The following is a 27,694-nucleotide window of genomic DNA, read 5'->3' as shown; positions in this document are numbered from 1 at the left end:
AAGCAAACTCAACCTTCAACAATATATGATCTTGAAACTACTATAATCACAACAGATTCTGAACAACAAAATCATTCCCACCAGTTCCAGAGTCTGAACAAATATAGATGTCCTTCACAAGGGAGACAAAAAGCAGAAAAAAAATTCAACATGCGAACCACTGCAATAAATTGGCTGATCCTAGGTTTGGCTACTCAAACATAAAACATGGGAGAATTTATTTTTGCTAATGGATGAATCTGGGTAGCCACTTATGTAATACTTGATACCAATGTTTCAAACTAGTAATTAGAAATATGCTAAGGGTTGAATTTGAAATTGAAGGCAATTCGAAGAGATAATTAAGATTATGGATATCTAATCCAATTTATGCTATGAGGTCATCCATTACTGGAAGGTCCAACTTCATATCAGTGGCGTGCGGAAACCAAAGAACAAACATATGCAATTAAAGAACTGAAATGGACCATAATACATGTGAAGTTTTTTCTTTTCATCATAAAATCCAATATGAAAATAAAATGTAACTGCATAGACAAACCCATAGACAAACAGACAAACCATCCGAGATAGAAAACGCATGCCGGTAAAAGCTAAAGATAGGCATGCTCTTCCGCACCTCCATGAATCACCAGAAAAGGAACAAGAGGGGAAAAAGCAACTGTAGATGCAGCTGATTTTCCTAAAAAATGACTAATATTCTAAGACTGTTACCTGGTTGTGGTGGATGACTAAACACAGTTCATCGAGTGCCCACCTTGTGTAGCTGGCAGACATAATTTTAATGAAGAATTTCATTGTACTCCAGAATGCCACTCTTTCACTTGCACAAAATCTGGAATCTTGGCTGTTAGAAAATAGACACCCCAGAGATTTGGCATGTCAAAGCTTGGAACTTTATCTGAATGTTGTTGCTAAATTCAGTCCAGGGGTACTTGTGACGATTGTTACCCCCTTCAATGCTCAACTTAGAAGAAGCATCCAAAGCTTTCTTGTTGGCAGCTGAAAATAAAGACTAGTGAAATTAAGAATGGAGAAGACATTTTTTTGATGATTAAGCATCAAGAAATGTTAAAACAAATTCATATATGCTAGCAACCATCGCAGAAGGTATTTTACAGAACGGCTGTTGCATGAAAGTGCAGCCACATAGGCTCAGATTTTGTCTTATTCATTTAATTCATATGAGGTGGCTGCACTCTCATGCAACAGGCGTTCCGCAAAATGCCTTTTGCGATGGTACCTAGCAAATCCCATCCACCCCCCCCACCCCAAACAGATATATATGGTGGAAGGACGTGTATGCACGCGTGCAGCCCCAAAATACATGGGGCCTCCATTATTTGGGTGATCCAAACCATTCACTTGATTGGCCCTGACATAGATAGGGTGTGTCCAAAAAAAAATCTCCATAGGATCACCCTAACCATCCGATCAGTAGATGTTTAAAATGGACGGCACAGTATAGAAACCTCCACTGATCGAAAGGTTAGGAAGATCCTATGGAGATGATTTTTTGGGCATACCCTATCTATGTCGGGCCCATCAAGTGAATGGTTTGGAACTTTGGATCACCCAAATAATGTGGGCCCCACTGTATTTTGGGGCTGCACGTGCATGCACGACCTTCCACCGTATAATTTCTATCTAAAGGCACACACATCGCCAGGAGAAAGCCCACAGTAGGAGGTAATACTTTTGGAACACCGCCATTCATTGAGCATTCATCAGCTCACTAACACACAAAAAATCAATAAAACACGTCCAAACTCCCAAGCAAAATCCATATAAAAAAGTAAGCATAGACAGAAAACACTGTTGCAGGAAGAAATTCTTAAAAAAAAAAAAAAAAACCATTGTTGCAGGCAGAGATATCTATTTTACTCGTTGAAGCAACTAAGCAATTAATGCACCTTATGTGACTACTCAACCAACAAACAATTTCACAATAAAAGTATATGAAGAGCAGCAAGAAAGTTTGCGACAAAAGATAAGGAAGAACTCTGTCATCAGTCATCACTGCAGTGATGGGATGCAGATGTAGAGGGCCTATGTTAGACAACTTTGGAAGTATCCCTAGATCCCCACTAACTAGAGTGCGCCAGCTATTAGCGTACGGCAATTGTGAGTTGCGATTAGGACAACTTTTAGATCTGGGTAATCGAGTGGTTAAAGTCAATCAATGTATGCAATGGGAAAGAATACTAGGAAACAGCGCGCATAAGAAATTGAATAAATTGATTTAGATCAGATACAAAAGACGGTCACATTGAAGACATCAAAATGATTAAATAATTCCAACATATAGCATTTGCATGGAGACATGAAGCATTGGAGTGTCAGACCATAGCCGCATAAAGTGGCAGTAGAAGAAAAGTAGTGGTCCTAAAAAAACTGGGATGCGTCTGTATGAAGTAATACTACACAATTTTAAATATGAGGATTCTTAGTAAACTTTATGCAAATAAGATTTGTACTAATTCATCTCACCCAAGTATGTGCGGTGATTAGAGGCGTTCATCCAATGGACCAACACCAGACTACAACAGGCTGTATGATTGCAATCCAATTCCAGGCCAAATGGAGATCACATCCACTCAGTAAAGGCATATGAATACCAACAGTCAATAAAAAAAATTAGGAACATATTATAAAAGAATCCACTTTTTATTGAGAGTCAATGCTCATCATTTGGTGTGGATTTGACAATTCCATGCATTCCAGAAGGGGTCAACCGGATAATCATTGCACATGCCACATGTGCAATGGGCACCCCATGAATAAAAATAGAACTTGTGCAATAGCAGGATGATTACTAGCAGTCTTCTATATTAATAAAATGCAGGAATTAAATTTATAGCAAGAAAAAAATTGGTTTTTTTAGTAATTGTAAATAAAATAAAAAATTACTATAAGGACAGAACTGATTGAGCTGAAGTTGATATGAAGGTATGATAAAGAGGAGGGTCCAAAATAAAAGCCAAACTAGCAAACCACTTTTAAAAGGGCTAACAGGGCCCCTCTCATGTAAGGAACGTGCAAGGTTATGTTTTGAAGCATACTATACTAATAAGGGCTAAGAGGGACCCTCTCACGTAAGGAGCGTGATGCCCTGCCCTATTAACCCACACGCTTCCCTATAAAAAAGAATTCATTGGACTTATATTACTAACCTCTCATTGATGTATTCTTCCATTGAGATCAAAATCAAGATGTAATTTTCTTGTTCCTGAATGGGCCACTTCAATTCTTTTAGGTTTTTGCTTACTTCAATTCGAGGACAGCTATATTGGATCAACTCAGATAGCGGGCAAATTCCAGCACAAGTCCTGACTCAGTTATCTGATGAAAGTTTATGTTGCAGCTCATCCTTTATTTTATTTTTATTTTGTAACACCCACCCCCAATAAATAAATAAATAACGCCCGGTATCAAATTATAATCCATTTTCATTCGCTTTAGCACCAAGTAATGGGTGTTATGACAAATCGGCATATAAAATTTAAAGAACACCATGAATAGTGTGGGGGAGAAACAGCAAAGGACTGATGAAAATCTAGACATAACAATGAAGGGAACCTGTTACCTGGAACTGAATTCAAAAGGGAGCTTCAAGTGATTCATCCCAAACCTCTGCACTTCCATTGGAGGCATCTTCGCCATCTTCTTCCATGGAAAGCCTAACATATTCTCTATGAGCAAAGCGATCCCACTCTGTCAAAGTAGGATCTTCACGTTCCTGCTCAGACCATTGGAATTGAAAGCATAAATAAGACATAACACTGCTACTGGTATGCTACCACACCTTCCATCCTCTCATGCTCATGGCTAAGCAAATATGCATAAAACATAAATGCAGTTACCTGACGAATAAGAAAGGGATCGCGAGTTTCAAAAGATATGAACTTATTCAGATTGAAAAGAATATTGAAAACGTTTCCTGAGAGTTTGCAGCCTTTCAAGTCACGTAGTGTAAAATGGCATTCCCTCTGCATCAAAACTTGATGTGTTATGGGTAACAAAGCTGTCTCTACCCAGAATGTAAGAAAGAAAAATTAAAAAAGAGAATTAGTGGAAATAAGGTGACCTCTGGTCCTATCATGTCAACCATCTGGCATAAAATATCCTCAAAAAGCACAGGTTCCTGGGCCATGCATTCCATGCGATGCAACTGCTCTTCATAAAAGAATTGCATTTCATTGTGTGTGAGTACTCCATTTCCGTCCAAATCTATACACTTGAACCTGAAAGACACAAGTAAAATTGGAACCTGAGAGAGGTCAAGGATGGAACTCAACAAAAAATGAATCCACAAGATATATCATTCGCAATGTCAATCCTTCACACAAACTTCACACAGAGGTGATCAAAGAAGAAAGTAGATCCTACAAGTTATCCCTTAAATTTCCCCAGTTAAAATAAATTAAGGACAATGGCCCCCATAAAAATTTCTCATAAAAAACAAGACTTACAAGTTATAGCAACCATTATTTTGGCATGTGAAAGCAAACACTCAGTTCCAAGCAATTTCCATGTGTTTTGTGATGCTTCAAAGAATGACTTCATCTCTTGGAACTAAAGAAAGTGACCAGAGAACGAATCTCGAGAACCAAATATATAGTTCATATCAAGGAGCATTAGAAATATACTTAAAATGTTGCATCGTAACTTCTCCCTCTCTTTTGGTGGAAAGACATGTTGACAACAAAGGCAACTTCTTCATTGACCTGCATGGCTGTATCTCACTCTCTTATGGTGGAAAGACATATTGCAAACAAAGGACAATTTCTTCATTGACCTGTGCATCTTTGAAGATCCACTCATACTCGGAGTTGTTCCCTACACATCCCTTCAGCTTTAGATTGTGATTCTCCCTCGGAAAAAAGACCATTTCTTCATCATACTAAAAGGATAGCTTCCCTTTAACTCTTTACAAAAAATACCTTCATAGTCCTCTTCTCTAAAGATCTCAACTTGACCGTGTCCTCATTTAATGAATTGACGTTACCTATCTGCCATGTCTCCCTAGACCACGTGATAGCAGAGCCTTCTAGTGTTTTCAAGTCTGGATTTTGAAAACCCATGTCACGTGGCTCACTATTGCCCAATCAATTCATGCAATCTTCTCTCCTTCGACGCCATTGAGTCGTACCGTCATTGTCCTCTATTGGTTCTTGAAGCTTCCTAACAGTGCTTCATTCTGAGTAGTCATTGAGGGGCCGTTTGGATACGCGGATTTTAGGATCCTGGATTTCCTCAAAATCGTAGTTGGGAGACAAAAGAAGGAGACCGACTGCTTCACTTCTCTTTAGAATCTTGGATTTTAAGTAAGAAATCCAGGTTTTGGAAATCTCTCCGACATCCTGAGATTTCTAAAAACTGGAAACATAAGATGATCTCCTGCTCTCTTGTTGACGGAAAGAAAGGCGAGAAAACAGAAAACGATGGCAGGTCTCCTTCCCTCATCTCCCAGCCACAATCAGGAGTATATCTAAGATTCTAAAATCCGTATATCCAAACGATCCCTAAATGAATGCCATATGGTTGAACCTAGCTTTCTTCCATCTTCAGTTCTTCACCTCACATAGTGCTTCTTCAAGAAATGCTCCGGAAAGGGCCTTTTCATCTTCTGAAACACCTATTCGGGTACCCCTATTTTTAGGAAGAGACAAAGCCTTTTAATCTCTTCAAAATTTTATTGATGAATAGAGAAAAATGTCCACTCGTTTTGTTTTCTTTTGTAAATTTGAAAGGTGTGGCCATCTTATGTCAAGATGACATCATCATAATTATTTAGTTTGCTGCCCTTTCTTCAGCGTTTTCTTTTCTTTATTGGGCTTTGAAGGTTTGAGTTGTGGGCCTTGTGACGCATTATGGTCTGGGATTTCGGCTGCAACATTTCATTTCGGCCAAAATGTTTCGATTTTGGCTGCTACAGAAAGAAAATCCACTTGTATTTAAAAAAATACCAAAATTTGCCAAAAATTTCGGGATTTTGCCCGAAATTTCGAGATTTCATTAATGTCTCGGTCGAAATATGCTTGACATACGACCATTCAAAAAAAAAAAAAATGCTTAACATACAACTTTTCAGATAAAAAGAGCAAAAGTTCTATCAAAAGGTCGAAATTGCGATAGAAACCCTGACAAAAATAGAAGAACAACGAGATTCCTTTAAAATAATTCTAATAAAAAGACAAAAAAGAAAAAGAAAAAGCAGTGATGAAGAATCTTGCTTGGATTTCATACCAAAATGCTTCAACGATTTTACAAAATTTCCGCCAAAATTTCGTAATGAAACCTAAATGTTTCTGTTTCGCTAAAGGCTGAAACCAAAATTTAAAACCTTGCACTTTATAAAAGAGGGCTTTGTACTGGTTTTTCAAGTATTCTCAATTCAACTCAACTCAACTATGCCTTTGTCCCAAACTAGTTGGGGTCGGCTAATGAATCCTTTAGAAAATTTTCATGTAGAAGGTGAAAGTATCTACCCGGCTCAAATTGACCAAGTCTAATCCTGACACTAGCTGGGTTCGTCTACATGGATCATTTTCTTCCATTCTCTTCTATCCAAGGTCATGTTCTCCGTTATGTTCCTAGCCATCAAGTCTTTCCTCTGCCCCTAACTCTTTTTACTCCATCAACTTGGCACGAGTCACTTCTTCTCACTGGAGCATCCAAAGGCCTACGTTGGATATGCCCAAACCATCTTAAGCGGTGCTCTCTCATCTTCTCCTCAATTGGTGCCACCCCCACCTTTTTACAGATGTCTTCATTTTTAAATCTATCTACCTTGTGTGGCCGCACATCCATCTAAGCATTCACATCTCCGCTACACTCATCTTATGCACATGCTGCTTCTTGTGCCCACCATTCTGAGCCGTACAGCATGGCTGGCCTCACATCTGACCAACCTGCTACTTGAAGGGAAAGTTTTATAAGACACCTGTGAGGCATGCTTCCACTTCAACCAACCTGCTCTTATTATGTGGTTAACATCCTCTGCAATCTCTCCTTCCTTATGTAGGATTGAACCAAGATAGCGAAAGATATCTCTCTTTCAAGTAGGACGGTAATAAAATATTATGCAAGCAGTTTTGCCTTTTCCCCTCATTTCTTTTTTAGGACAGCACCAATCTTTCTTTCTTTCTTGTCATTTATTGAGTATGTGCTTGATATTGTTTTAGTTGGATTTAGGTTTGGAATTTGTGATTTTTTTTTAAATGGTAGCAAATTCATTAAATAAGAAAGAGGAAGACCGAGGTGGTCCACCAAAGAGAACAAGAAGAAAAACAGGGAACAAAAGATACAGAGGAGAAAAAAATTGAGGAAGAAACTCAAACATCTCCAAACCCAATTTCCCAATGCCCTCCCTAACAAGCCTATCCGCCACAATGTTAGCGAGTGTACCCTTATAGATAGGGCAAAAAAGAAAGGCCTTTAGCTCTACGAACATGTTTGAAAGTAATAGACGACCCAAGCACCCGATCAAAAATCTAATAAAAAAAACGGAGGCGAATCTCCACAAAGGGACTACCGATCCACAGAGGCAACTAGTAACGTTTGTTAGGAATTGAGTTAGGGTTAGAAGAGAGGAATGGAGAGATGGAGAGTCTCCACTAGGGAGCTCCTCATGTAAATGATGTATAAATAAGCCCAAATATGGCGCCCAAATATGGCACCCAATGTACAAAGACTACAATACCCCTAATACTACAAGTAATACCTAAACTACCCTTACATGTTATTCAACTCACCCTCAAGCTGGAGTGTATATACTATGAAACTCCAGCTTGCTACAAAGAACTACAACAAACAACTAAAAATACAACAAAAAGGATCATACATCATAAGCTCATACACATCCAACTTGGTATAGCACTCATCCTTAACCTGGTGTGGTAAACACATAATGAAAACATAAAAAAAGATGGCAATGGCCAAGAGTATAGTAGCATGATCGACGGCCATAAAAAAACGGAGCAACTCCCCCTAAATCATCGTGAAGGCGAGAGAGATAAAAACAGAGCCTCCCCCCCTGAATGAGAGCAAGACAAACAGATCCACATATCAACAAGCAATGGAGGCGCCACGGTAGGAACCAACAACGGTCCAGTGAGCAAAATAGGCACACCAAGGGCGCGCACAAGAGAAACGGCGAAGCAACACGAGCAGGAACACCATCTAAACAACACCACACCAATAGAAGATAACCACCGATGGGGAAACCATCGGAGGCAAGTTCGAGGGGGAAACTGTCGCCGAAATTAAGAAAGAGAAAGAGGATAACCAACCAACGATGGGGAAACCATCGTCTGGAGACAATGTCGACGGCATGAACATTATCGCCTGAAGAGAGGTCAACGGGGAAACCACCGCCTGAACAGAACCGACTAACCGTGGGGAAAACACCGCCCGGAAAGAAGGTCGACGGAAAACGAAGTCGTCGCCTTTAAAAGAGCCGACCAACGATGGGGGACACCATCGCCCGGAAAAGTAGGGGTGTTCATTATTCGGTTATAACCGAACCGAACCGAATTGGTTTGGTCGGTTCGGTTCGGTTTTTTCCCCTTTCGGTTCGGTTTCGGTTATTTTTTTTTTGCAAATTCGGTTATTCGGGTTCGGTTATCTCAAAAAAAAATTCGGTTAACCACATAACCGAAATTATGGATAAAAACTATTATTTTTCCAAAAAACAAGTGCTATATGGGCACTCCGTAGGATGATCAAAACCGTCCATTTGATTGATCACAACTTAAGTAGGTTGTGCTCAAAAAATCATTTCGATAGGATGATCCTAGCCCTCTGATCCAAACTGAGATTTTGCTTTTTTCCCTCTTTTTCTCCCACTATTCGGTTATAACCGAATAACAAAATTTTTAATCGGTTCGGTTTCGGTTATCGAAATTTGATAACCGAAATTATTTCGGTTATCGAAATTTGATAACCGAAATTATTTCGGTTATCAAATTTCGGTCTATTCGGTTCGGTTATAACCGAACGAACACTCCTACGGAAAAGAGAGGTTGATGGGAAAACAAAGCCGTCGCCTGTAAGAGAGACGACCAACGATGAGGAAACCATCGACCGAAAAAGATAGGTTGACGGGAAAACGAAGCTGTCGCCTGTAAGAAATCCGACTAAAGATGGGGAAACCATCACCTGGAAAAGAGAGGTCGACGGGAAAACGAAGTCGTCGCCTGTAAAAGAGCCGACCAACGATGGAGAAACCATCGCTCGGAAAAGAGAGATAGATGGGAAAACGAAGCCGTCACCTGTAAGAGAGCCGACCAACGATGGGGACACCATTGCCTGGAAAATAGAGGTCGACGGAAAAACAAAGTTGTCGCCTGTAAGAGAGCTGACCAACGATGGAGACACCATCGCCCGGAAAAGCCGGAAACTAATGCGTAAAACTCCGTCAAGAGAAGACATGAGAGAGGACACATGACGAAGGAGACGAAGAACAAAATCACCAACAATACTCCCCCTTAGGCAAGACTACATGAGGGCGGAGATGACAAGACAAGGAGGACAATATGAAGACAACATGGAGAGATGAGGCATAAAATCAGACATCACGAAGTGACATGAAAACAAGACAACACTCCCTCAAGAAGACAATATTAAGACAACATTAACACTCCCTCTCGAGAAAAGACAACAAAAGAAGAACTGCATGATAACACTCCCCCTCAAGTTGTTCGTCAAATACCTTCAACTTGCAACGAACGAAGACAAATAAGGCACTGCACCTATTTCGGACATTTGATCAAACAGTTGGTGTGCTTCGTGGAGAAGAAGACAAAGGAACGAGGACAAACAAGGCACATCACACCTCTCTTAGACATTTTATCAAACACTTGGTGCGCGCCTTGAAGAACTACATAAAAGACATAGAAGAAAATAGAAAGAAAGAGATAACAAGAAGACAACAACAAGACGAGCACAAGAGAACAACAAGAAACAATACAAGACAGAGTGAGATTTTAGGGAGATAATGTGGTCTCGGGAAAAAAGAAACGAGCCAGAGAGATTTTCTTCAAAAGAAAAATGGGTTTTACAGACAAGGAAAGAGAAAGATTACGAGAGAGATATTAGAGGGATTTGAGATTCGAGGGAGGAAAACAAGGGATTTGGTTTGCACAACACACAAACTTAGAGATAGAGATGCGAGACAAAGCGAAAACAAAAAAAATGCCGTCAAGGCATGTATGGCGTGGAGGGAGATAGACGCTTCTTTTTTCCTTCTTGAGAATCAACCCATTTGCTCTGATACCATGTTAGGAATTGAGTTAGGATTAGAAGAGAGGAAGAAGAAGAGGAATTAAGAGATGGAGAGTCTCCACGAGGGAGCTCCTCATTTATTTTTTTCTGAAAGGGCAAATAGATAATATATTAAGAACGAGACCAAGGAAGTCCTGAGGAAAATACAAGATAAAATAAAACAAAACAAAAACATAAGCTGTATAGAGATCAAGAAGAAGAGTTGGAAAGTGCCTCCCAAACTTGAGCAATCTGAGGGCTCCTTTCCACACTGAAACATACCTCCTTCCAACCCTCCAAGAGGTCGAAAGCCGAAACGAACCGAAAGGCAGGGAGGACACACGCTGGAACTTGTTATTCTTACTTCTTATCATTGATTATGTGATTGATATTGCTTTGGTTGAATCTAAGTGTGGAACTTGTGATTCTTATTCTATTTTTGGTGCATCATTATTGATTCTTTGTTTGCCATATATAGACGGCATATCATGGTGAGCTGAAATTCCTTTACCTATCGAGTGTTGAGATTCTCCAAAACAACAGCCCAACAAAAAGCTTACAACCTTGGACGTCCTAGGGCACTCCTAATCAATTAGAGAAAAGCATATGGAAAAATGGATTTCAAGGCACAGATTTGCTCTTAATTTTGGGTTAATTCTAAATTCAGCCTTTATATATAAAACATAATCCAAGGTAATTGTGTGTGTGTGTGTGTGTGTGTGTGTGTGTGTGTGTGTGTGTGTGTTGGTGTGGGTGTGTGTGTGTGGGGGGTGGGGGGGGGGAAGTAATTCTAAATTCAGCCTTTATATATAAAACATAATCCAAGGTCATAATTTTCACCCCTCCCCTCTTTAATTAGATGTTTGTGTTTATTAACTTCACTTCTTTCCAATCCCCTTTGGTGTCTCTCCAATCTTTTAGCCATCACGCTTAGTAGTGGAGAATGAGCTGGTGGGAAAGAGATGGAGACCATGACAAGCATTTTGACACAAGGAGCCCCTGAGAAAGTCATCGGGTGGGAAGCGGAGCTTCTAGAATGCCAACTACATGCAAACAAATTAAGGATGGGTTGATTCATATTCTTGATGCCTGCTTGACTTCGAGATGTTCGTAATCATAGGTTTTATCGAAGTCATTTAATTTATACCCTGAACTGTATTACATTGTTTTAGTAGGGAAACAATAACTTTAAGACTACAAGAGAATTTTCCTTTCGAGCTATGCCCATTTAAATTCCAATAGAGAATCCATTTCATATTGTATCATAGTGAAAAAATTGAGTGAAGCCAGAAAACTATGTAAACTCATAAATCCCTTCCAAAAGATTTCTTAGCGACAATAAAGACAATTTAGAATGAGATGCTTCTTCAGTGGGCTAATCTTCAAACTTAATTTTACCCATGGTTTTAAATTTCGACCATTTACCGAAATCCATTTCAAACTTAATTTCGGATTTCGGTGGGGACCAAAACCGAAATTTTCCAAAATTTCATTTTTCGCCATTTACCAAATTTCGATCTTAAATGCCATTATTATTATTATTTTTAATGTTCCGAAATTTCGAACCAAATTACCAAATTTCGGATTTCCCCGAAATTTCGGTTTTCGGTGGGGTCCGAAACGGTTGCCGAAACTGAAATTTTAAACCATGATTTTACCAACGTCAAGCACCTTCAAGTGAAGACCAAGGATACCTCATGTGATCTTACATATCAGCTCCAAATGGACTCCTCCCAAACAAAACATACAATAACAACCACCAAAAATTGTACTTCAATGGTTTATGCCCAGATATATTTACGCATGTGCGTAATTGTTCAAGTTCTAACTAGAAACCAAGCACAGTTTCAACTTCCAATTTTTTAACCAAGAATTTAATGCATTTGAAAATCAGCATTTCACATTTATCAACTAAAAGAAAGTTAAGATGAAGAAGGGTAGAATAACGAGGAGAGTTTCACCACACCCCTAATATTTAAAAGCTAAGGGATGAATAGATACCAATACTCAAGACTAGGTTCAGATGATTTATCCTCCTCTGAGAGCATGAAGTAAACAAAATCTTCATAACCCATCTTTCCTTCAATTTTGCTAGAAAATTTTCTTGGGATCTAAGATACAATTAAAATGTAACGAGATCAGAAACAATTCCTTTTACTGAAAAACGTAAGTTGGTTTATGCAGTATGCGCAAAGCAAATACAAACCTGCGAAAAGATTCTATCAACGATCCTGTACGTAAGAGCATGGTTACCATATCTAATAAGGTTCTCTTTATCGATCAAGAAATCATGATCTGTATCCAGCTCCCAGAATTTGCAGTATATCACATAGAAGTGCTCATAAGAAAAGTACCTGTAGAGTGAAAAAATATATTTAACTTTCACAATAGGCAGCAGTCATAATGTGAAGATGCAAAACCCACAGATCTTCTGGTCGGTAGCAACATCTTTAATCCATATTAGCCATAGCATTAAAGATTTCAGAACCAGTTACCATGTGATTCCATGTGTTGTGGAGACCATTCTTTCAACCGTTTCAACTTGTATTCACACAATTTATGAAATATAATATAATCGGTTCATGGTAAGAGTTCTCTAGAGAATATCCTTGGAAGCTTAGTTGCCAATTCTGTTTCCATTCCGGACGGAATTTCCAAAATATTCTGTTTCGGAATAGCCTTTAGGAAATTCCATCCAGAACATGTGAAAAGCCAAGTGAACTGTTTTTCTCCCAATTTTTTTACCTTACATTTTTTTTCATGGTAATTGACAGGCTTTTAAGGTATTTCAGCCCTCCCAATTGGATGGGAAATTGTGGCTAAAATCCATCAAAATCTACTCTTTTGGTTAGATTTAGGATTTCTTTTGCTTTTCAAATCCTAAACCGAGGTTGAAGATGACCATTTTTGGTCATTTTTCATGCTTGATATCTAAGTTTTGGTTCTACAACACCATTCTTAGTTAAAATAATCTTCATTTTAATTAAAAATTCAAAATTTTGCAGCATTTTTTCAAAAAACGGAAACACCAGAAGGAGTGGAACATCGAAACATTCCAATCAAGGAGAAAAAAGGAATGGCCACCAGAACGTAATTGACAACTAAACTAGGAAGGCGGAGTGAATTCCCTTGCAATTGTGCTTAAAGATCCCCCCTACGAGGAACTGAGGCCTGATGCCAAATGGCAAGCAGAAAGTAAGGATGTTCTCTAGTTTGTGGGAGAACATCAACTATAAAATGTTAAAGCTCAACAACACCTGTGTGGGTCGAGGTTTCTTATTGGCATTAGGCATTATATCGTAAGCCAGGAAATAGAACACGAAAAGGGACCACCGATGGTGTGGGCCTTAAAAACTGCATAATGACATTTTTCTAAGCAAAAAATTTAAAGATTAATTCAAGTACCTACCTCAACACTTTGTTAATATCCTCTTCCTCATCAGCATGCTGCATTGTAGCAATTAGATTTCCCCGTTTCAGCTCCCTAAGGGTAAGATGGCCATTTCCAGATCTATTCACGTAATAAAATATTCTGTATATGACAGTTTCGGCTGGTCCAGATTACAATGTATCAGTGACAGAAAAAATCCATGCTTACTATGTTAGGAAATAATGAACTTGATCTCAGATTTAACTGTATAAGGCCTCCAAAGCACCATGTGGAAAGTAGCAATGAGAAATTGAGAACATTACATGTATACACTCATCAAAGGGGAACGACAGTGGATACCCATGTATTACAATGTAAATTCCCTAGCAAGACACCGCATGCTCAATGTAGTGAATGTAACTATAAATCAGGAAGGACAGTTTATACTATTACCAATTCCGAATCTTAGGCATTAAAAGGCCTCTGTGTTTCATAGGTAAACTTAAGCACCTAATTAGCCAAGAGCCCACTCTGCAGCTAGCCCAAATGTGGCGATAATCAAACTTTGAACAAACAAGCCGCCACATTCATAGTTAGCTTATCTTCCACACTGTAAAAACTTGTGTTCCCCACAACGGGCTGTTGAAAGGTTTTATGTATCAGTATCTGCAGCAAATCTTTTGCCTACTCCCAGATTGGATTCAAATGACTACAGCAAGATTTGATTTTCCATTTTCTCTTCTATTCATAAATACAATCAACATGATGATTGAAAATGATCATTGTCATTCACAATCTTCAACCCTCTACTCACAATATTATAGAAATTTATCTATCAGACTGTCAGAGAATAATTTGTTCCTTGGGAAATTTTCCATCCTTTGTGCACACATGTGACATTCACAAAACCAATTCAGGCTTAATGGCAGCCCTTTTCTTTGTTCAATACCAAAAAAGGGTGAAACATATACTCATTAGACATACTGGTTAATTGGATCAAAGAAAGTAATGTGAAAATGAAGTCTGCACCATGAACTTTGTGCCACGCACAACACTTGGAACTTCTTTTTTTGAATGGCACACAACACTTAGAACTAGCATGACCTATGAACGTAGGAATGCCGACAACTCTCTTATAAACAAAAAATGCAGATAGTGAATCTTCAATAAAGACATTAACAATAAAAAAGAAACACCAAAGTACCAAATGGATAAAGAATGCACCATATCTCTCCTGAAACTCAGGTGTGCTCTGTAAGAACTCCAGCCCCGGATGAGCCGCCAAAAGTTCTCGAAGAACGGGTTTAAAGTCTTCCTGTATCCAGGGGTTCAATAGAATTGAATAAGAGATTAAATAAAAAAACAAGCAACATGTTTAAAATCTACATTTCCTAGGACAACAACTCATTGCCTCACAGAAGGTTCACCACCAAGCCAGATCTAGGTGGCACATGAATGCAATACATATCAGAACTTTTGGACCTGAGTAAGGTATCTGCGATCCGGTTGCTTTAATATAGAAAATATTTGGGTAGCTATATCCATTGTCAACATGTTGCTATTTACCCAATAATTGACAAAGGCATCCCTGCAAAAATATTAGAAAAGTAAACTAACGATAATCATCATTAAGAGAAAAAGAGAACTACTAAGAAGACAAACCCACTCAACAATCAAACTTCTTTATATTAAAAAAAGGGTTCCAAAATATGATTTGGTGTCTCTTTCATGTTTCATCAATGACAAAAAACATCTACTGCACCTAATGTCACTAACAAGACTCAACAAGAATGCACATTGGAATTAAAGAATTTCTATAACATAACTAAGGAGTAAGACAGGTGGGGGTGGCAGCAACCGAGGAGAAGATGAAAGAGCACCGCTTAAGATAGTTTGGGCATATCCAACGTAGGCCTTTGGATGCTCCAGTGAGAAGAAGTGACTCGTGCCAAGTTGATGGAGTAAAAAGACGTAGGGGAAGACCGAAAACAACTTGGGTAGAGACAGTGAGGAAAGACTTGAGGGCTAGGAACATAACAGATAACATGACCTTGGATAGGAGAGAATGGAATAAAATGATCCATGTAGACGAACCCAACTAGTGCCAGGATTAGATTTAGTCAATTTGAGCCGGGTAGATCCTTTCCCCTTCTTCATGAAATTTTTTTAAAGGATTCATTAGCCGACCCCAACTAGTTTGGGACAAAGGCTTAGTTGGGTTGAGTTGAGTTGAGACTAAGGAGTAAAACAGCTTCCTGTTAAATAGCAAGCAGTAACATGGAAACTTTGAAGTAGAAAATAAATAATGACAGACAGAATAAGTATGATTTGTGGACGACACGAGTGTCGTGTGTCAAAACAGACACGGAGTGTCGGACACGGTAAAATCTGAAAAATTTAGAAACGGGGATACGGCTAAAGTAGAAAGTATATATAATCATGATTTGTGGACACGGATTCATATGTCGAGTTTCGATACAAATACGAGGCGTCTAACATGGAAATTCCTCAAAATCTACAAATAGTGACAAACCTCTACACGTACATAACTTATTACTATCATAACTTGCAACAATATAAATGTGGTATTCATTTAACAAACTAATAAGTCTTAGGATCAATCAACTATAATATAAATCAAACATGAGATAATCAAATAACAACGCATTCAGCAATTTAGCCTATTCTCTTTAGTCTCCAATGTGTTACAAAAATGGGAGACCAATAGGATACAACGAATATAATATTGGAATAAGAGTTTGTTTAGGTTTTTAGGTTTAGAGAGGGGATATAACAACAAATATTAGTTAAAGAAGAGCTAAAAGAAGAGTTTATAATCAAAGAGGAGTTACTAATAAAAAGGTAAACACAATATTCAATAAATAAATAGAATGTCACACTCGAAACAATACAAAAACGTGTCGAGACACCCACATTAAGTTTGACACTTCTTGTAGTACATTAAGAAGTGTCCAAAGGAGTGTCTACACGTGTGGACACAGGTGTCGTGTCGGACACGACATGACATGCGTGTGTCTGCAATAAATTCAAAGTGTCGGCCAAATCATGGGGAAAAAGCAATGTTGAGCGTAATCAACCATCATCATGATTTGTTACCAATTCGTCACATCAGTGGCAACCAACAAGGTTGTAGAATAAACAAGTTCTGAAATAAAATATTTGTCTACCTAAAGTCTGAACACAAAAAAATATATATAAATCAAGGGAAATGTTATCAACACTACTGTATTTTGATGAGGGCACTCCTCACTTTATTAAAATTACAGTATGGCCTACACCATAAGATGATCCAAACCTTCCATTAGATGGGCCACAGCCTAAATAGGTTGTGCCTCAAAAATTATGTCCATAGGTTGATCCTAACCCTCCGATCTATAGAGGGTTAGGATCAACCCTCTAACATTCAGATCGGAGGGTTAGGATCAACCTATGGAAATGATTTTTGAGGCACAACTTATTTAGGTTGTGGCCCGTCTAATGGACGGTTTGGATCATCCTATGGTGCAGGCCATACCGTAGTGCTGATAACATTTCCCCAAATCAATAGGCAATCTCTTGAGAATTGAAGTGCCGAATTAACTCATTTATCATATCTCTAGAAAATATCGAATACTAACAGCACATGCATACCTTGTGACTATACCAATGCAGTCAGCATCAATCCTTCTGAAAAGGGTGCTGGAGAAAAATGACGGTAGCTTGCAAATTTCTTTTGTAATAGTTTTAAATTCTGATGAGGAAGAAAGCTCATCAGCTTAAGCTACAACCACCCTGTAAACTAAGGCAAAAGGTTGTAAATCAGGATAGATACATATCAGGTATGCTTCTCACCTTGAACCTGCAGTCCATCCATGTGACCAAAAAAAAGCTGATCAATTTTAGATAAATATTGCTCTTTCAGCGCATTTGGAGGTGGGCGGCCATTCTGGAAATAGAACTGCAAGCATTTCAAGCACTCTATCAAAACCTACTTTTTTTGTGAAGCTAACTATCAAAAACTATATCAACATCCAACATCATGGATGGGCCTAACAATGAGATTAATTTGAGCAAAAGCATAATAAAGCACACCAATATTCCTGAGTAAGAAAAATTATAGCTGATGCTATTTAGAGGAGATTAATACAGTCACAAAATAATCAATACCTGTGGTATGACTTCTCTCACTGGCGCACTTACTACTTTTAGTGGAGAACCTAAAGATGAAGGCCCGACACCTTGGCGTTTCAATATACGTGGAGAACCAGAAGTACTTCTCGGCGAAAGTGGAGGTGCACTCCCAGCAGGAAACATGGAAGGCAATGCATTGCTTGAAGAAGCATTTGTGCTGCTAGAATTCCCAGGAACATTCAAGGGCACGCCTGCCTTTGCGTCAACAAGCAAGGTTTTCACCTGCATGCAAATTGCAACATTAAAGAAACACTTCTAAGATGATATACATACATGCACGCACGCACGCGCATGCGCGCGCGCGCACACGCACACACACACATATATATATATACATATATGTATGTATGTATGTATATGTACATGTATTTTTTTTATGACATAGGGTATCCCCACCCCATTTTAGGGTGGGACTAATCCCTATGGATGCGTGCAATCACCCGTGAACCACACGCATCGGGTTTACTACAGGGGGTTCAAACTCGACTAAGCCAAAAAGGCACACCCGTCCGAGTAATATGTACACGTATATATATATATATATATATATATATATGCACATATAATAATATCCGCACTCTCTTGTTTTGATAATGGCACTCCTCACTTAAATAAACACTTTTCTCACTAGCTGTTGATAGCTTCGGGAAATTGTAACAGCTTATAAATCTATTTAGAGAAGTACAAAGACAGGAGTACCATTATCAAAATACGGGAGTCCAAATACCATTTCCCCATCCTGCCACTTACACACCCCATGCACCTGTACTAAGGGTGTCAATTTTGGCTCGAGCTCGGAAGCTCGCTTGAGCTCGGCTCGAATCCTTAACGAGCCGAGCCGAGCCCGATTTAGGCCAGGCTCGGCTCGGCTCGGCTCGTTAAGGCTCGTTAAGAATTTAATATATTTAAATATATATATATATATTATATATTAATATATACACTAAAAGGGTTGTCCAGGGAGTGAAAGGGGGAGGCAAAATATGTCACTTCATTTTTGGAACCCCCATTTGTTACTTGGACCACCCCCCATAGTATAAAAACAGTAGTCAAAATACACTAGATAGGGCTGTCCAGGGAAGATGAGGGGTGTGAATTTAGTATAACCCGAGCTCGGTAAGGCTCGCGAGCCTGACCGAGCCCGAGCCTGGTTTGAGCCCGAGCCGAGCTTTTGAGCTTAACGAGCCGAGCCGAGCCTAGCCAAGCTCGGCTCGGCTCGGCTCGTTTACACCCCTAACCTGTACGACTGAACCTATGATACACTTTCGGATACGGACACGTGACCAGCGATGTGAATTAGCATTTTCCAAATTCTAGAACCTGTAGTGCTTTTTGATCATCTCATGAACCCCAAGTTCAAAAAACAACTTAGGTTCTGTATTTCATTTTTGTAGAAGGATGCTATATCACAATCATCAAAGAAGAAATAAATTGTCGCATTGTCAACTTCAAAGGCATCACGCACGCACGCACGCACGCATGCGCGCACACACACACACACACACACACACACACACAAGGGGAAAGTGATTGTGAGCGGCCCCTCATATAAGCTTATATGAGGTGACCGCTAAAAACATGGTGAGCCCACATTTTTGGGGTGATCCGAACCGGTCATTTGATAGGCCCTGACGTAGATAAGGGGTGCCCAAAAAATCAGCTCCATAGGATCATCCCAACCCTTCTTACTGTGGAGGTGAAAGAGGGGAAAATGGACGGGTAAGTGGGCAACTATTATATATATAGAGAGAGAACATTTCCTACAAACTTGTGTAGGTAAGTTACCTACACACTAGCTTAAAATACAGTGGGGGCCCACATTGTTTGGGTGATCCAAACAATTCATTTGAATGGTCCTCACATAGATAGGGTGTCCACAAAAAATCAGATCCATAGGATCATCCCAACCCTACGATTTGTGGAGGTAAAATGGACGTGTATAAACCTTCACAAATTAGTCCATTTTTTGCCTCCATAGTTTGAATGGTTAGGATGATCCTATGGATCTGATTTTTTGTGGACACCCTATCTATGTGAGGATCATTCAAATGAATGGTTTGGATCACCCAAACAATGTGGGCCCCACTGTATTTTAAGCTAGTGTGTAGGTAACTTACCTACACAAGTGTGTAGGAAATGTTCTCTCATATATATATATATATATATATATATATATATATATATATATATCAGCAACTTTGTGGAATGTCAAGCAATCTGGTTACAAAGCATTCTATCTGATTTGCACAGGCGCACGCTTACACAACGCGTATAGCAATCTAATTACAATGAATTCTATCTGATTTGCAGCAACCCCAAGAGACGTGGATGCACATGCAGCAACTTCTGTGGCATGCCAAACAATCTGGTTACAAAGAATTCTACTTGATTTGCATCAGCCTCCAGACATGCGCAGGCACACGCAGATGCCCACAAAAGTGCACACACCAAATGTAAATAAATCAGTAACTTTTGTAGCGTATCAACCAATCTGGTTATTTGCATCAATGTCAAGAAACACACACACAGACACAACAACTTTACAAAGAATTCTATCTGATTTGCATCAACCTCAAGACGCGCACGCACACAAAATTAACAGAGGGAAATCGACCAACAAATGGCAGAAAATAATAAACCCAGTGTAGATACAACAGTGCAAAACGGAAAGGATATTTGGAAGCCTAAAAAGTGAAGCAAGGGCCTCAAAAGCAAGACATAGAATTTCTATTTCTCCCAGCAACGAGGAATCAAATACACAAATATGTGAGGTAGTCAAGAATAAAAGAATCGACAAATACACAAGAGAAGAGAGAAAAGGTATGTCCGCTGTCCACTTTGAAGCTACTAGTGTGGTTAGAGATTTACACACAAAATGCAAGTATATCTTCTAACTATAAAACTCGATAAGTATTTTTCATCGTGAATGGGATATGGGTGTAACTTTCAAGGTTACCTAAATTTAAAAGTGTTTGGAAATTGATGGTATGTGTGTATGCACACAAATGTAGGGAAATGATATTTCAACGTGGTATCTTTGATCAGTTAAAGCACTAACAAGTTCTGTTTTTACATTACATTCATAAATCTAAAACGAAAAAGAATAGCAAGACTTCTGCCCAATATATAACAATTGCCCTTTGCAAGTTGGTGTTGCTGCTGCCCTTTGGGTCTTATGGAAGGAGAGAAACAGTCGTATTTTTAAAAATTCAGTCAAAGCATAGTTTTAAATTTCGGCCCAAGTATTTCGGTGTCGGTTTGGACCGAAACCAAAAGTACATTGAATCAGAAAAATACATGATTTCACAGTTTTTCACCCTTATTTATAAAATTTCCACAAAATGTTAAAGATTTCCACTGAAATTTTAAAAATTACCACCGAAATTACCGAAATTTCCACCAAAATGTTTCAGTGGAAATTAAAAAAAACGAAATTTGTATGAAGTTTTTACATGATTTCGGCCAAAATTTCCCGGAAACCTAAATATTTCGGTTTCGGTGGTGGTCGAGATCGACACCGAAACTGACATTTAAATCCTTTGGGTCAAAGGCCATTTCTTCTTGTTGATGAATATTATATCGCTTCTTATATAATGGGTGAAAGCCTTATCGAACTTCATGTACATATCTTCCACAGACGTAAGGCATTGTTGGAGGGAGATTTTGCTTTAGTGAGAAAGAGGGGAGAGGCATTTCCCTCCGTGGGAGCATCTAGATCCGTAAAACTAAACTTTGACGGTTCGAGAATTGATAACCCTGGCCCGGCTAGTATTGGAGGCCTTCTGAGGGATGAGACTAGCTTGACCAGGTGGTCTTTCTCTGGTCCGATCGGGATCAAGGACTCCAATGAAGCAAAAGTTAGGGCAGTCTTGCAAGGCATTAGGTTTACCGACTGAGGAGACTTGAATCGGTTAATTGTGGCAGGGGACTCACTGAATGTCATTAGATGGCTAGATGGGAGAAGCCCCTACCCTTCCAGGTTTTCAGAGTTTAGTTCAACTTGCAAACAAATTTCAACAAGGGGAAGGACTTCCTTAGTCGGCTGGCTTTCTTGACCGAGTTAAGGTCAAGCAATTGAAACACATTACTGGGTATAAGGATAGAAGGATTTCGGGTTTACTTCATGTCAAACGGATGGAAAATAGTGAGGCAGACCGGCTAGCCCGGTTACAGGTGGATCATGCAAACTTAGAGTTTTTTTTCTCCACCCTGATTTGTTCGCTTTTGTATTAGCTTCTTCAGTTGTTTCCCTTGTCCCGGTGTCTCTTGCTCGTTTGCTAATAAAATCTACCATTATTAAAAATAAATCTGTGCGATGCAACTGTCTTCTCCATTCCTTCCGTCAAAAAAAAAAAATGAGAGTGACGATATCATAATCTGTTCGGGAAAACTGTCTCACATAGGCAGCGGACTGTCGGCCACAACCTGCATCAGTTAGAACAGTTGTGTGAAACATGTCATTGTCGTTGGTTGACGGTAAAGGAGAGGGTTGGCGATAGGGTGTGGTACTTTCGTATTCAATCTAAGCTTGAATCATCTCACAAATCTTGAGATTAAGTGGTCTCGATCTCCATATTTAGGGTCATATTGAATGCGGGGAGTTCTAATAGAGCAGAAAAAGGGCTATCTACTTAGGATAGGAGTTAGGGTTAAATAAGGGGTTACATATCGGGTTTTTGTTATAGATTCCAGTAGCCTATGCTAGTGAACATCGACCGAATTCCATGTGAATATAGAATTCTTCGTGGGTTTTCATCTTTATTCGGTATACAAACAGTTCTATTGAGATTTTAACATAATATTTGCAATTTCTTGTTGTTGCTTGAGTTATAGCTTTATTCAATTATTTCTTGCACTAGATCAGTGATTTCACAGGATGATGTTTGAAAAGAGGAATTTCATCAATTTTGTTGAGAAGTGAGCAAGATTTCATACTTAGATTCATGAAATGCAGGAATTTCTATGCTTCGTCAAAGAACTTGCCAATGGGTTGAACATACATGGATTTTTGGCAACAATGAGAACGCTAAGGTAATAGCCTTATCCATAGCATGGGTTAGAACCCTCCCTAGCTTCAGGTTTGTTTCAGCAAATGACCAGTGGCACAGTTAGAGAGAGATATGCTTTAGCCGCAAGCAGAAAGCGAAGCCATCCCCGGCATGGGAACCACCAGGACCCGGAAGGATATTTTGATGAATCTAGCCTGAGCAATCAAGGGCCAGCAGGAATAGGAGGCCTCCTTGGAGACTGGCACAGAGTTACCTCATGGGACTTCTCAGGTCCTATCGGTATCGTGGATTCAAGTGAGGGAGAGATTAGAGCAGTGCTTCAGAGCATCAGAGGAATAGAGTGAAATCAAAATCTTTGATGGATTGACAGTTGATGGTGATTCCCTAAATGTAGTGAGATGGCTGCTTTGATGGATTGACAGTTGAGGGAGATTCCCTAAATGTAGTGAGATAGCTGCAAGGGCATCACCCCATCCTATGGAGATTTGCACAGTGGTTCAATGAGATCCAGGAGTGACTTGAGGGATCAACTATCTCCTTTCAACATTTTAGAAGATCATCCAATGGGATCAACTATCTCCTTTCAGCATGTTAGAAGATCATCCAAACTATCTCCTTTCAACATGTTAGAAGATCATCCAATAGTAAGGCAATGGGCTAACAAGGGACGAAGCCGCAAAGGAATCCATAGAGCTCTTTTGACTTTGGTTTCTTGTATTGTTTCGATGCTTCTTTCTCTTTCTATTTTTCCTTATATTTTTGTTTTTCCTCTTTGTATTGACTAACTCTGTCATGTTTCTCTTTTTCCTTATTTAACACAATCTTTAACCATTCAAAATCTCTAACCATTCCCAAAAAAAAAATGCAAACATTGAAGACCAAAAAGAAACATAAAGATCACTTACAAATCATGAATTGATACAAGAATGAGTTTTTCCCAACAATGAATGCCTAAATAAACCATAAATTAGACCATAAGTCAGCTTCAACATAGAGTTTTGGTACCAAGAAGAAGAAATAAGGAACGGGGCTCGTCCCTTGTAATAAAGTCATGTTAGCATCAACACGGTGCCCACAATGCTCCAATAGCACCAAACTAGAAAAGATGGGTTTCCTGAATGTGGATCCTTTCAGGAATATTTTTTGGGGGAACTTTCACAGTGATTTGAGTAGGCTTCTTAGATGGCACCTTTTTTTATGTGTGTGTAGGGATGAGGAATCTAAAATGTACCCTAATGGTTTCAAAGTTCAAACAATGCCGGGGTTGAGAGTGACTCTGACCAAAATCACCATTGTAGTTTAAAAGTTAAGGGGAAGAAAAATAATGGCATGTATGGGAGTGTTTGGATGTTATTAAAGTAAAAAAAGAAAAGAAAAGAATGACACCATATTAGCTCACCATCTAAGGAGCCATGCCATCCATTTATCTTTATGACAGCTCATCTAGCAAGGGTCTGAGTTGGATGTGTTCGGACTTCGGACGCAAGAAAGGTGTTATCCCCCCCCCCCCACCCAACAACACACACACAACACCCACACCTGCACGCACCACAGGGAGAGAAGTCTATTTGGAACATAGTTGATCTGGATCAATTTTTCAACAATATTCATATTTCTGTTCCCCATGGTTTCATCTCTTCAGCATCAAAATCTGATACGAAGCAATTTATCCCTTCTTCAACTCTAATCTCCTTGTCAAAAGATGACCATCTTTTGGAGCATCTTCAGCACACTGCCCGGTAGGTGAAGCTTTGATACCCACATTTGCTACATTTCCAATCCTCTAGCTTCATTCTTGAATGATATTCAGCCATTCATTCGATCTATCTCTCCCTCCAAGATTTCATCAACAACCATTTGCTCTCCGATCGTTCAGCTTCTCTAAATCTGTGTTGTCCAGCCTCATTAGAAACCCTTTTGGACCTCCAAATTCATGCAGCATATCTGTCTTCTTCCTCATGAACACTTAGGCATTATATCTCTCTTTCAAATGAACTGAAATTAGCTTTACGTGTCTACAAAACACAAAATCCATACAAAATTCCTATCGATCACTGAAACAAAAAAAAATTTCCTGAAATTAATAGAGTGGCACATTAGCGAGGATCATTTCTTGGTTCCCCAGGATTAGATGACGGAGAGGCTGGCTGGTTTAATTGGACAATCTATGCATCTCCAGAACAGAGAAGAAGGGTTCACAGCCACACGGCTCCAGATGTAGCAATAATTTTATAGCCATGACTTTATCACATCTGTTCAAATAAGTATGTCAGACCCTAATCAGGTCCTAAAGCACTCAGTGGAAGAAAACAAGAGATCACTGGAGAACCCATTGCACCCACAAGTTTCCCTAGAAGATTGGATTCTACGCCTAATTAAATTGGTATCGATAGAAAATTGAAATATTAGCAGTTAAATCCTTCCAAGGTGTCAACAATGCTAATTCTAGCAAATGGCCCAAGTGGAACCCAAGATAGAATCAGTTAGAGGGTGATGATTTGGGATGCCAATAGGAATAAGCCACCCCTGTGCAGATACTAATACCGTTAAGACCTAGGGAAAAGCTTGAAAGGCCTAGCAACAAAATCAATCCTCTGCTCGTGCTATTGGTACATTGTTAAAAATGGAAATAGCCATGTAATTCAAATGCAAATACATGCCCTCTCTAGAGAAAAGTTCTTTGTACACGTGAAATGACTCCCCGCTTTGCAAGCACACAGCAAATCTTGATAGCCACTCCCTCCTTGCTGAAACCTACAACTGTGTCATATGTTCACTCCTCATCAGAATTCCCTTTCCTTTAGTATTTTAATATTAAGTTATTAATATTAAATTCCCTAAAATTCCCCATGATTTATAAAAAATGAAAAAAATAAAATGCTCTGAAAGATGACGATGTGTGAGGAATACAGATATCGTCTCTTGGTGGCACTCATTCGTACACCTACTTTCAGCTGTCATAAACTCAACTAACTTATATGGGTCCTTCAATCTCTTTACATACACATTGGCAGGTTAATTTTGTTTTATCCCAGTCGGTCCTTCAATCTCTTTTCATACACATCAGCTATACATATGATTCAGATGTGGATGTGAGAACAGGATCTTTGGTCTTCTTCACAAACTTCATTAGGTCCAGTTTGGATGGCAGGAATTGTTTGGAAAAGTTTGGAAAGGAAAAATATTTCTAAAATTTCCTTCTTCTTCTTTTTTTTTGAAAATTGACAGATCTATTCATAATAGCATAATTACAAAGATTGGGGACCAGTAGTCCCACCCCATTACATAAGGAAATCCAGAAAATATTCCCAAAAAAAAACCCATGGTATTCCGCCCCAACCTTGCCATCCAAACTTGGCGACAAGGGAAGCATATGTCCCAATACACGAAAGACCAAGATCTCTGAAGAACACGGGAAATACAATTATAGAACCCTCTTCCCACCCTCATATCTGAGACGTCGTACCAATGAAGAAGAAAATAAAATTCCACTCCAAGGGACAAAACTAACCCCCGCACATCAAAAGACCCAGGTCCCACAAGCCCTCTCTGATAGTGCAAAAATTTTCTACTTTTTTAGCACACAAAAAAGATACCTTGAACCAACTCTATTAAATTTTTATTTAGAGGCACCTTCAATTTATCATGATATTCTTCTAAATTAACCATAATCATATCATTTCCTTCAAAATTGTGGAAAGAAAAGAAATTTTTTCCGTCAGAAACGTTTTTCTTGCAATCCAAACAGGGCCTTAGGGATTAGATGATACCAGTGCAATCCCTCAGTTATCTTTTAAGCTCTATTTCTAAAATAAATTCATCTCATCATCAATCAAAACAAATAAAAAGAAATTAAAGGCAATCTCAAAACAAGAAAATCATCAAATGATGCAGAGTTGCAGACCATTCTATGAACCAATCAAGCAATCCCTCAGTTATCTTTTGTGCTATATTTCTAAAATAAATTCATCTCATCATCAAACAATACAAATAAAAAGAAATTAAAGGCAATCTAAAAACATCAAAATCATGAAATGATGCAGAGTTGCAGACCATTCTATGAATCAATCAAGAAAGCAACTGATACCAACCAACGCAAGCTAAAATCCAAGGACAACGCATGGAAACAAATAGTAGCACAAAGACAAAAAAAAGAAGATGATAAGTACCAGTCTACTGGTATCTGGAAGTGAAAGCCACTGTGAGAATAGCTCATCAGCAAGGTAAGGATTTGATTTAAGCGCCACTGGAGAAACCTCTGAAAGCTGCAATAATTCAGGGTCGAGAGACGCCATATCCCCCACGAATTCCACATCCATCATAACAAATTCCTATCCTTCATACACCCAAAACCCTAATCCACCTAAACTAATAAAAATAATACTACAATCAACAGATCTCAATTCTCTCCTTTTAAACCAAGAACCCTAGAATAATAGAAAAATAAAACCTAACCCTAATTCACAACCTACAAAAATAGGACAAAAAAACCCCTAGATCTCAACATCTCTTCCCACAATTCAAATCCTTCTTCTTCCCTAACATTAAAATATCAACACACATACCTCGAATTTGCAAAGAAACCCTAGATTTCCAACTCTATAACAAACAAAAAAAACCTAGATCTTTACGGTATCTGAAAATTGCCCTTTTTCTGGCTTTGTGGTTTCATAAATTAAATCGAGCTGGAAATCTCTTGGTCGAGCACCGAGAAAATTGGATAGATGAATCGATGGGGATTTTCAAAGAGATCAGAGGTGAATTCAGATTTTTTCCGCCATTTTCGAAGAGCAAAGAGACCTTGAAACCCTATTACAGAGAGATAGAACTGAAAAAAGCCACAAATACAAAGACGACT

General features: G+C 38.9%; 1 protein-coding gene across 1 annotated transcript; it reads right to left on the bottom strand.

Moving 5' to 3' along the window:
* Nucleotides 1-472: 472 nt before the first annotated feature.
* LOC143890089 (serine/threonine protein phosphatase 2A regulatory subunit B''beta-like) lies at nucleotides 473-27,694 on the bottom strand. The gene is made up of 13 exons (XM_077394638.1): nucleotides 27,006-27,694; nucleotides 17,804-18,049; nucleotides 17,489-17,594; nucleotides 17,288-17,387; nucleotides 15,119-15,224; nucleotides 14,861-14,951; nucleotides 13,676-13,817; nucleotides 12,473-12,620; nucleotides 12,268-12,377; nucleotides 4,088-4,244; nucleotides 3,864-3,989; nucleotides 3,587-3,739; nucleotides 473-1,002 (listed from the first exon to the last, which is right to left on the bottom strand). The coding sequence occupies exons 1-12, from the start codon at nucleotides 27,156-27,158 to the stop codon at nucleotides 3,599-3,601; spliced, it is 1,626 nt and encodes a 541-aa protein (XP_077250753.1). The 5' UTR covers nucleotides 27,159-27,694; the 3' UTR covers nucleotides 473-1,002; nucleotides 3,587-3,598.

Source organism: Tasmannia lanceolata, unplaced genomic scaffold, assembly GCF_043159265.1.
Source record: "Tasmannia lanceolata isolate RefF3 unplaced genomic scaffold, GAP_Taslan_0.1 ptg000013l, whole genome shotgun sequence".
Lineage (NCBI taxonomy): Eukaryota > Viridiplantae > Streptophyta > Magnoliopsida > Canellales > Winteraceae > Tasmannia > Tasmannia lanceolata.
Note: the sequence above shows the minus strand (reverse complement) of the source record. Positions and strands in the feature narration are given on the sequence as shown.